A 12694-nucleotide genomic window follows, 5' to 3' on the forward strand; every position below is an offset into this window, starting at 1 on the left:
AAACAAAAATGAACTCTCCAAACTCACCATTGATTTTTTAATTTTTTTTTAAACTTCCTTTGGGTAGTATAGTATGTTTGTTTTAACCATTTGTAGAACACGCTACAGTGACATTTCATAATGCTTCACATATAATCACAAATAATCGCTGGTCAGCTGCCATTAATTTTGTTAAACCCCTGGTAACTGTTTCTGTGTACTATATATATATATATTTACGTATGTATGTCAACGCTGGATACGGCAGATTTGGAGGGAGTAGTCTCGCCTCAAAATGCCATCCATCCAGTCTGTTGGCTTGCAACAGTGTCACTATTCCACATGGAAAAGTCTCAAGGAACAGTGAAACGCTTCCTCGGCCATCTCCGCCACCAAGCCCTCCATAAATAGGCACAATTGAAAAGACTGAGCAGGCTGTAATGTCCTTGAACGCACCACTGCCGTGCTGGGAACGCAGAGTTATGCTGGTTTAACACATAACGCGATTTTGAAAATGGCATCGCTTTCATCGCTGGAGTTTGACCTCTGGACTACATGCAAGAGTGTTCACACACAACACGAATCAACACAGCCAGCCATTACTACAGCTGTATAAACCGAAAACAAACATTTTGCCGTGATTAAGTTGCAATTAATGCACCAAACTGATGCCGCAGGATTTTTTGCTGTGTATGCTTTTTTTTCTCTAAAGACCCTATCCACATTGGCTGTAGCAGTCATGACACTTGTACTGAGGTAAATGATTTTTACTATGATTTCATGATCATAAACTCCAAAAGCTGGTAAACCACTATGCAAATCAAAAGAAAGCTTGAACTTTGTAGGTTAGATTTGACTCAGATTTGATTGTGACAAGGACCGTTGTCACAGGCCTGATTTGTTAGGGTGATGGTTTGGTGTCCCTAACAGTGTATAGGAGAGCATAAGTGCACTTACAAAACAAATCAAAAATAAGGTTGAAAATAAGATTAAAGCTCTCTTTGATTAACATTTTCAGAAAACTTTTATGATAAAGAGATGTAGGAGAACAGCTGAGAGGATGAAGATGACATCCCTCCCACGCGTCTGTATTATGCCTTATTCAAAAACATCACGTACACACACACACGTGCGCATTTTGCATAATCGAGGCCATCCCCCAGCAATGCATTGTGGGAAAGGTAAATGGAACACTGTGACTCTGTGAGAGATCTAAATACAGAACACTGCATATAAACCACACACTAACAACACCATCAGCAACACACTGAGGAATATGATTGGCTGGATGAGAGGGGAAAAGACAGGGTGCAGAAGAGACAAAGATAACTGTGGCGAGAAAGGGAAGAGAAAAAGAGAAGGGGATAACGTGGGATAAGTAAAGAAGTCAGAAGGATGCAAACAGACCTAAAAGATAGGAGGAAAAAGTATGAATACAACACAAGGAGAAAGAAAAGAGAAACAAAGGAAAACAAGAAGGATGAGAGACAGAAGTGGGGGTGGAATAAAGAGTGGTTTAACACCCCAACATGTGCTGCAAATTTTTGCACTTTAATATGATTTGTTTAATGTAGAGTCAGTATTGCTTTTTACATTTTTTACACAGTGGCCTTGATTTCCATATCTGCTGGAAGGGTCAAATGGTTTAATTATGGTTTTGTTTTGATTCGTTTTGTTTTACCTGCCTTGCAGGTAAACAGATATTACCATTTAGTTTGAATGTGAGATCAAATACATCAACATTGCTGCTACTTTTGGCTGAACAAACCTTGCCACAAACGTGTTTGGATTTGTTTTTGAAGGACATTCTGATAATGTGCTCGAAGATTTGTTTATTTTTTTGGTGATGTGTACCTGTGTGTGTCTTTGGCTCATTATCAAAAGAAACATTGTTTCTCTTGATTCTTCAGTATGCATAGCCGACGCATAAATACCGTACCATATAGAGAAGAAAAACAGAAAAAGATCACAGCATAACTAGGAGAACCACAACATCATCCCCTTGCTTGAGTAAAATACAAAATATCAATTTGGTAATTTTTCGTGCACTACTAGTGTCACAATCAGGAGGCAGGTCTGTGTCAGATAAATAAACACAAAATCAGTCATCAGGCAGAACATCTACAAAAGATAGGAAGAGACATGTTTCAGGCATGCATCAAGCAAACACATAACAAGTTGCAGGCAGGGGTAGCTGGAGCGCATGGCAGCATAGATGATCTGGAGGAAGTACACTAAGGCACCAGGCAGAAACTGGAAGGCACTGGAGAAGCACAGTAAAGTACTCGGTAGGCATTTGAAGGCACCATGGAATGCGTTGAGAGACAGAGGACCTGGAGCAATGATTGTGTGTGGCCACAGAATAAAGCTGGAATACAGCCAACATCTCTGCCAGCCCTGGCGCAAACATCACAAGCCGGCGCTTGGAAGATACCATAAACAGCACAGTACATGTGTTTTGACAATACATGTAGAGCCACATGGCATAGGACAGAACAGTCACACTTACTATGAGAAATTCAGGGTACCTATTGTTTACAAATCATATTGTAACAAATGTGGCAGAGATCAACAAACAGGCATGGATGCAGACATAACAGGCTGGGCAAAAAGTGCTTTACTGATTGATCTTACAGGCTGGTTGATCAATAGGCTGGCAAGAATACAGTTTCGCTGTGCTAATATTACAGGGCAAACAGCAAATGTATAACTGAATTGGGACTGAGTTTTTTTTTTTCTTTGTAATGTGGGATTTACATAGTAAATGCCATGTATGTAATATTATGGAAGAGGATTCCATTCCAAGATGGAGGCTGTGGGATTATCTTCAGAGCAGCATGTTTTGTAGGATATTTCAAGGTGTGTTGGTGTATTTTAAAAGGCATACCGTGGAAGCACTGTTCCCTCTGTGTCTTGCCCTCTCTGCTGTATTCCCACAAAGGCCTGTCTTTACCACACACATGCGCACACACAAACATACACAAACACTGACTCTTGCCACTAGGCCCAATAATTGTCCCCATAGGGACCCTCATGACGACCTATCACCACCACAGGAGGGACAAAGAAAACTTCATTTATTCTGCTCTCTTGTTGTCCCTCTCTATCTTTTTGATTTGACTTTTCTTTATGTGCCTCTTTTGCCTGTTATTAGGCCTTTTCTTCCACTGACTCCCCGGAGAGAGGTCTAGTTATGTGCGGTAGATTGCCTCCTGGGGAGAAAAAACAATCTCTGGATGTATAGCTCCGGAGCGTAGATGTATGCATGTAAAGGGTGAGAGGTAAGGCATGTCTTAGGAGGTGGAGCCCAGTGAAAGGATAATTAAAACTACAAAAGAGATGAGTGAAATTGAAAAACAATAATGCATGTATGAAACACAATGAAAAAATTAAATCAACAACCATTCAAGAACTCCTCTCATCCATATCCTGTACTGCAGCTTCAAGGAAGACTGAAAAAATATGGGGGGTGGGTAAAGGTGGGAGGATGCCATAACTTTATTTTTGCTGTTTGTCAGTTTTAGATTTATTACTCCCCCTCTCTGCCTCATACTTTCTCTGTGCTTCTCCTCTGGGGACCTGAGCTAGCTGAAACTTCTCCAACTCTGGAGCTGTAATTGAATAGCAGAGAGTTCTAATGGAACATTAGGCTGTTCCCGTCTTGGCAGGCCCTATTGATTTTGACTTTGCAGCATTGTAAACAATCTGGGGTAAATGTAACTGAACGGATGCAGACCTTGGTATAGGCTATAATTCCAGGGCTATTGCTGCGGAACTGTTGCGCTGTGGCAAGTCTAACTGTTACAGTGTGGTTTTGTTTGACTTTAATAGCATGTTGTTTGGGGTGTGCTTGTGCTTGCAACATTCTCTAAAGAATAATAGCAGGTGATTTTTGTTTGTTTGACTTTCTATTCATGCCTTTTCTTTGTGATAAAGAAAAGGATGCCACAAAGTCCAACTGCCAAGCACAATAGCTTTTTATTTTCTTTTGTTTGTGGTCACGTCTACGATAGAGAGTGGGATGTTTTTAAAGTCCACAGCACTCTTCATCCTTGTGAAGGCGATGCCTTTCATGTAAAAAAAAAAAAAAAAATCCTAAGCTACCATTCCGACACACACAGCCAACCACTAAGAACGTTTGATTCAAATTAGATGTCATCCTCAATGGGTGTGATATTCCACATGAAAAGTCTCTAGTGGCAAATTTAAGGGGTATTGCATACTGGCAGTGTATCAGTTTTTGGGGAAAATAATATTCCAAGATGTCCTCTTTACTACTGAAATGACAATTGCAACGGAGAGATATGTTGCTTGGCACATTTGGTGGCATTGATATTGCCAATGAAGTCTGTTCAAAACGAAGATAGTGAACTCCCTTATTGTACAATGATGCATTGCAGTATTATAATATTTTCAAAATAATAGACTTTCAAAATAAAATCTCTCATAAGAAGAATAGAATTTGTAAGGGTTTGGTTCTTACTATTGAACTAGAGCGTGAGATTGCTGCACCTGATGGACATTCACGGATCATGTAATATGAAGTGTTGATACCAGTTCACAAATTTTTTATCAGAAAGTTACCATTGACATTTGATGTTTATTACATCTCACCAAATCTCTATTCACCAGCTTAAAAAGTGAGCTGCTGCTTTCGTTGTCTTTCATTATTCCTCTTTTTCTATTGCTTAAAAAATGTCTACCATAAAAGAACACTCAACGTGTGGCGTCTCTAAGTCCAACAAATGTAAAGTTTATTTGATTTAAACAGCATGTCACCTTTAGCGGGTGGTGCTGTCTACATGAGAATTTCTCCAGCCTTCAGCCTGCGGAAAGGAATGACTTAGACACGCTGTCTGTGATAATAAGTGCCAACGTCAGAAGATGAGCGCTCCACCAAGCAGACACATGCAGAGTGCTTGTCAGATGTCAGAGCCTTTTTCATGTTCCTTACAACATTAAAAAAGATATCAAATAAGAAGTCAATGCTGCCACTGAAGTTAAATTTAAGATAATCGAAAGAAGAAGAAAGAAAAGTTTCACTGAGAGAGGTTTGCAGAGGTTAGCGGGGCCAGGGGGAAGTGGGGATTTTTTTTTTACAGTATTTATATTTTTTCCGGAAGACATAATTTCTTTGTTCAAGATTCAGCTTACGATGGTGTGTTCAGCATGTCGGTGTGTATGTGTGTGACACTGTCTGCATATTTGATTGTCTGCGTGGGCAAATGTCCAAAATCCCTGTGTGTCCGATGTGTGAGTGTACGGCATGTACGCGTGTGCCAGACGTGGTCGCGACCCATGTAAAAATAGTCTCCATTAACATTTAACAGCATTTTTCAGAATGTCAGGAGTATGAAAGTCACATTGGCCCTGAAGGGGAGAAAGGAAAAAAGACAAAATGAATAAGAATATTAATCCCTTGCTCCAAAAGATCATTCTATCACTTGATCCAGCTTCTGTCTCAGAGGCCACATCATCTAAAAGCCACAACAAATCCCCTCATCACAAAACTTGACTGGAGAAAAAGGGCACATCATGCCATACCATGTCAAATCTACGAATTTTGATAATGCTGTCATTAAAATGGATATTGCATCACCCAAAGTCCATCAAAACATGCATGCCACTGCCTTGTCAAGCCAAATTGTTTCTCCCCCTTTGAGAGTTTCAGACACCAAACTTAAAGCCCTCCATGTATAAGCATTGGCCAACATATATATGCTGGACCGTCTCCATTCTTATTAATAGTGTGAATCGTGCATCAGAGTAAATAAAACACCTTCAGCCCATGTGTCATTCATGTAACGCAGCAAGGTTTCTCTATGCATCATACTGCGTAATGTGTTATACTTGGGCTGTTCTCAACCACAGAAGCGTTCAGGATAAATTTTATGTAACAGAAAATTCATAATTAATTACTTAATACTTGTACAGTGTTTGCTGTTATTTTGTTATGATGCTATTCAGCTCCTTTCATTTAAACTTTCACTAACAGGGGAAAAAAGAAGTAATAATTTATTTTTAAGACTTTTTCTCCTCCTTTCTTACACCACCCCATCAGTATGCCCATGAGATGGTATGCCTTCCTTAATAAACTCATTTTAAAAATGCAATCCCTGCTGAACATCTTCCCATCCTCGTAACTAACCCTGGCTTTAGGCAGCATATCCCCTCACATCCATAAATGCCGCATTGCTGGCATAAAGACAGTAGTAACCATTGAGCACAAGGCCATCAGCTGCGTGCCAGCACTTTAACATTTGATTTAGCGAACTACACACACTCAGGGTCATTGATAGTTGGCTGGGTTTCTTCTTGAGTGCAGTTTTATTTTCAACTTTATTACCTAAACCCAAGCTTATACTTTTAGCTCTGCATAGCACCGTGTTTGCACTATCCTTCTGTAACAACCATGACTTCAGCTATAATATGACACAATTTAAAGCAAAAATGAATGTCATCTTAAAGCATGTAGAGCTGAGTTTTCTCTGTATTTTTTTAAGTTTGAATACCACCACCCCCAATCGTGGTTTCTGTGGAGTAATTGGCATAATGATCATGCGGGCAGATAGCTTTGTACAGACAAATTTATCTTTTAGCCCACAGCTAGTGTCAGTGATAGCATCAGTGGGAAAATGAGGGCCTATATTAAGTAAAAGAACAGTCAAGGCAGAGACGTTTCTTTCCACAGCCAGACCTATGCATTTACTGAAGTGTGTTAAAACATTTATTCAGTGTAATTACATTGTCAAATTAAGTATATAGAATGTATGCTCTAACATGAGAGGGATCCATGTTAACTACACTGGCTCAAACTTGATGAGTACAAACATGATGAGTATGTAAATATACATTTAAAATATAGCATTGTATGGCCAAGGCTGATCTAGCGTAAACTCAAATTTGCTTATGGGCCTGCTTCAGTATTCTCCTTATATTTCACCATCCATTTCACATATCTATATCACTGTTTAAAGGTTCAGTGTGTAATATTTCAGAGGATCTATTGACAGAAATGCAATATAAGATCCATAACTATGTTTTCAATGGTGTACAAAGACCTTATATAATAAAACATTATGTTTTTATTACCTTAGAATGAGTCATTTCTATCTACATACACCGCGTGTCCCCCCTTCCATGGACATCGCCATGTTGCGCCGTCATGTTTCTACAGTAGCTGGAAACGGACAAACACTGCTACAGAGTGTGTTTTGTCACTATATTCTTCTTGTTCTACTTCTGGTAGAACACAAGCAGTGTAGACCCTCATCCCTACGTTGAATACGTACGTTTGAAGTAAGTAGTATTACTGCAGGTGTCGACAAATAAGTTTTGCATCGGAGCAATTCTTTCAACCATTAGATGGTGAATGAGAATATAACACATAATATCAGCAGTCATTTCTATGGTGTTCAGATAGCTCAGCTGGTGAAGTACAGAACTCACATCTGGAAGGCAAATGGATTCTGCAGCAGCCGCTTCTCTAGCTCACATTACATCATGTTCCACAGTGTTTGTGTTTCGGTGTTTGATCCGCATCCATCAAACTACGGACACCTTTTCATTTCCCCGGTGTCTCCAGGCGGAGGACATTTAGGGGAGTCACTTTTTCTGATGGCTCTTTCAGAGGTGTGTCAAGCAGGCAACTGACTCGTTTTAATGTCGTTCAGAATTTTTCAAAGTAAAAGCTCTCAATTCAACTCCAAATAAAGCCTTACAGCAAACAAGCCTTTTGTCCTTTTATTTTTGCAGGCAAAACCACGAAAGAGGCAGTAATTTTGTGAGTATCTCTTGCTGTCATGACTCAGATCTATTTCAGCATAGTTATCAAAGTTTTATTTTTTGCCGCTTTCAAAGTACCATAATCTGACCGGGGGCCAGATATTATTCCTGGTGGGCAGTTTTGGTGAGGATCCTTAGAGAATTAATGTGTTTCCCTTGTCAATGTTTGTATAAACTTTATCTATTATGTGTTTTATAATGGACTGTGGTTCAGAAACAGTGACAATGTTACACACTCTTGGCTTACATTTTCCATGTTATCTGTCAGTGGCCATGTCACAATAACATATCGTTTTACTGAATAATTAAGTAAATATAATTTCTTAATATATACTTAAAGAAACCTCATTTCTTGACTGGCTACTCTCTGCTGTCTCAGAAGACGATATCTTTTGTGTTGTGTCAGCCACCATAGCTGCCCTACGCTCTTTGAAAGTGTAGGTGTCAGTGGTTTACTGGACAGTTGGTTGCAATTTGCAGCCTCACCACTAGATGCCACTAAATCTAACACACTGAACCTTAAAGGTAAACAGTATGTTTACAAAAACAAATACTACCCATGGCCATTTTTAACACCCAGTTATTGGACAAAGGGTTCACCTCACAAAACGCGCTTGTGCCGCTCATGACAAAAAGTGGACACAATGGAAGCAATATATTAATTTGGAACGGAATTTACTCTTTATGAAGTAACATGTCATATGTTATGCTTAGATTTAGTTGGACTGGATTACATGTACATGTTTTTGTACCTCCTAACTGTCCATACTGTTGCCTACAGTTACTGTTTTTACTTGTAACTGTTCCGTTTGAACTGCAGCGTCACTGGTCCGTGTCTTTATGTCACCTCTGGTTTGATAAAGAGCAGCACAGAGCTGGGTTCCAGAAACTTTGTCTCATCCAGAGACAGTGTCAAATGAGCCTAGGTGACTGCCAGACGGTTGTGTCACTGTGTCGGTCTGAGCTGAGTACTAGCATACCAGCAGAACGCAGAGCAATAATATGCATAATATTCTATGCAACATATACATTCTGGCTACCTTTCATACCATTTTCATATAGTCCACTAAGCTTAATAACGTTCAAACGCCATGCGCTCTTTCTCTCAAGTGTCTGGAGAAAACCAGGTCTCCCATCACTGCTACAAAACAGTGACTCATACTGATGTGACATCATTTTCACATCTATATCTAAAATTCTGAATAATTACTTATTGTAAAATCTCAATTATACAACAATTTTTTTCTAATATTATGACTTATTTCTGTAGGTAGAGATTGAGTAGTAGCGATTCTTTGTTCAGCTAAGCTGGTCAAATCACTCACAGTGACTGAAGTGTAGTCATGGCAGATGACAGCATTGATACAGGGAATGCACAGAATCTGCGTTTACTGCAAATAACTATACATACACTTACAGTTCACACACCTTTGAATGGCTAATGAGGATTAAATCATAAATTCAAACACAAATGTACACATATATACGCAAATACAACTCACAGTGCAATCAGACATACTGAATTGACAAACTGTACAAAATGTACTCGCAGAAGAAATACCTTGTGTACAGTACACACACAGTGAATTCTCTCTTTCTTTCACACAAATATTCCTCCTATGTGCTTAAACAAATATACTATATGTATTTATTTGACATGCATTTAAGCAATATAGTTTGACGTGCTCATGCAGAAAACAGGCTACCACTATCACCCAAAAATACAATAAACTGACACTGACATTGCATTCATACACACCGCAGCACGCACTTTTTCCCTGCCAGTATTATGTATTCACAGGTTGTTTCCAGGGTAACGGTCACAATCCACTGTGTGAAATTAATTAAGGGTGGACATTTGAATTAATTAACTGGACGGGAGTGTGGCATTACACTGCTCTGGCCTTATGACATTAAGCACACACTGGCACTCACACACACACACACACACACACACGCAAAGACACACATGCTATCACTAAGGAGACACACACACACACACACTGATTAGATTTAATTACCAGTGTGCAGATCATTGGTACAATGTGGTTCAGCCTTAATTACATATTGTACTGTTCCTTTCTATGTGTGGTTATGAGAGGAAGTGCATGAAAAAGAAAGACATAGTAAGTGGATCAGTTGTATTTCACTTACATGAATGTGAATGCAACGTAAGCAGGTTTCATTTTCTGCTGCTCTGGTGTAACATCCACATTTTGGCAATTCTTACATCTTATGCTAACTCAGCTGGAAAGGCAAGCCTTCACAGTTACAATACTTGTCTCCAGTGAAATTCACAAATTCCCTAAAGGAAAATTCAACCAACCACCTATGTTTTGAGTGTAAAATGCTCACACCCTTAATGCTCAAAAGGTGGCACAAGAAACTTTTGTAGTTTGCTGTTTCACAAAGGAGCAGTTACAATACATGGCAAGTGTGAACCACTTTCAAAGGACAAAATGAATTAAAATGGGCATAGCAACCTCTCAACCACTCCTGCAGTATAACCCACTATAATGCAGTTTATGTTGTTCATGAGAGGCAAATGTTAACAGTTGAAAGTCCGAGCTATACAGGTTGTGGTTTGCACACTTGAGCTGGTTGTATACAGTCAAACAGAGAACAAAGTCACACCAGAGAACAGTGTCAAAGTGAATGATAGAGCCTTTTAATTGTTGAAAAGCAATGGTTCAAAGTTCCATTACCGTGTGTCGGAGTGGAAGTAGTTGATAATATTTTGCTTAGCCTTGTTTACATTAGAGTCTGCAAGTCCCCTGCCATCCCCTGGGATGAGTATCCCCATGCATTTATAATTGCAGAGCAGAACTCCTGAGGTAAATTGAATGGACATGACCTAATAGTGAAGTTCTCCAGGTCTGGTGAAGTGACATCAGCACTCCAGTTTTGTTAACACTCTGCCTCTCTGGTGGTGGCTTACATGTGGTGTACAACAGCTGTGTCGGGAGTTTTGGGTTATAGCCATTTTTCTGTATATACAGTTAGGAGATGAAGCAGTGTATGTGCAGCTCACCTAACCTGTAGTCTGTGGGACGAGTGGAGTGGTCATATATCTAACACTATCCAACCATAGTGTCCAAAATCATTAGGTATAGTCTTGATGAATTCAGCTATTACTTGTTTCTGCTTTTATCAGAGGAAACCTGCAGAAGCCATTAGAGCTCCAGAGACATCCAGAAAGAAGAAAATAAAAAGTGAATTGAGCAGTAAATGGGAAAAGGATGGGCCTGTCTACTTTTGACCAAGGCTCATCCAATCCCTTGAGTGGCTACAGTCTTCTTTAACCCGGTCAATCCCAGTAATATATAATTAGGTGGTTTTCTGTGTGTAAAATTAAGTTAGGTACCTATATATTCAAGTGAAGTAGCTAACTGAACGTTTTTCTTGCTTTTTCTTGATAATGATGGCCCATAATAGCCCATATGATTTGGCAGACTAGGGACTAAGAGTTATTCTTATCAAGGTATGGGACTCTTTGCATGGATACTGTATGAAGACAATGCCTTCCCTTTTTGATGTCACATGGTGCTCTTTCTGGCAAAATCATAATTTTACCATGATAAGGTTGCCTTGACATAGAGCACCACTGTCTCTGAGGCAGCACAATTACACAGCAATAGATCTGCCACTGAGATAATCCCAGTGTTGGACCCAAATGTCAGCCTGGCACAGCTGAGGTGATAACTGAACATCCTCTTCTCCCTTAAGATGTTGGAGCCTGGCACAACTGTGCAACAGAAAAGCCAATTATCATACCAAAACAATGGGAAGCCTCCATGATGTTCTGCTCCAAAGATGATATATGGGAAATCCAGCGTTCCAGGCCACTGCCTAAATTGAAATTGGTAGGCGGTTGCTTCGGTCATTGGTCCTGCCTTATGCAGCAGCATATAGAACTTTAAACCGGTATTCTGAAATCACAACATGCAGGGGAATAATTGAAATTTAAATCCAGAGCCATAGATGTGATGTCCAAATGCATTATGCCATGTAGCAAATTTAGATTGTTGATGGAGCTCCTCTACAACAATCCCCCATGGTTTGTTTGGGTATTAACGGCTACCGCTAACATCTGGGACAAATGCACCAATTGTGCTCCTCTGAACTGTCTATTCAATTGTAGCAGACCTAAATTTTAGTCATGCAATTTAATAAATTTATGAGAATTGATACCCAATTATGAATTAATATTCATAAAATCAAAATTTTTCTCGTTTCAGGGCACCACCGGAGTTGTTATAATCCTAGAGTCTCCGGACCTCTAGGTAGTTTTAATAATTATACAATTATTACTAGTGATCAGTTAGTTAATAATCGCTCAATTATCTTAAATCAGTCAGTCAGTCTCATATCTAAAGGGTCAATTCTCTTGGCAGGAACTAGAAATAGGCAACACACACAGCTCTTGATTATATTACAGTGAATTTATTCTCTAACTAAGGTGATAAAAAGATGGTTGGATACAGGGAACATAAACATTTGCTGAACAATGAGCCTGGAGGTTCGTTTGTGGGAAGCATTTGACTCATACGGCATAGAAGAGCTAATTAAAGTAAACTAATGCTATAATTTAGGAGTTAAAATGGACATCTGATCACAGAACGTGTGTTAAGTCTTACTGCTTGTCAACAGCCTGCTTTTGGCCTGTTGCACGGGTCCCACGCTAGCTGCCGATCCTGGCTTTTTGCTAGGGATTCTCCGGGGTTTTCTGTGTCTGATTGAAAACGCCTCCTCCATCTGGCAATTCGGCTGTTTTCGGGTTTCCTTCGTTGTAGCTGGCGAGACCACGTGGCTTGGTCTGACCTCGGTGAAGTTGGCTCAACGAAAAAGGCTTAAAATGGAACTTAGTCGTTCCTGAATTAGTCCAGTGTAACTTAACGGACTGATAACTTTAACAAACAAAAGAAATAAA

At 39.6% G+C, this 12694-nt stretch overlaps 1 protein-coding gene across 1 annotated transcript in view; it reads left to right on the forward strand.

Annotated features, from left to right (window-relative positions):
• The window catches only part of LOC123969844 (zeta-sarcoglycan), a 187625-nt gene that overhangs the window by 89082 nt on the left and 85849 nt on the right, over positions 1-12694 (forward strand). Inside the window, exon 3 of the mRNA XM_046047569.1 lies at positions 11048-11070. Within this exon, the coding sequence (XP_045903525.1) occupies positions 11048-11070 (23 nt within the window). The remainder of the gene's footprint in view (positions 1-11047; positions 11071-12694) is intronic.

This window comes from Micropterus dolomieu, linkage group LG04 (assembly GCF_021292245.1).
Source record: "Micropterus dolomieu isolate WLL.071019.BEF.003 ecotype Adirondacks linkage group LG04, ASM2129224v1, whole genome shotgun sequence".
In the NCBI taxonomy this organism is placed as follows: Eukaryota; Metazoa; Chordata; class Actinopteri; order Centrarchiformes; family Centrarchidae; genus Micropterus; species Micropterus dolomieu.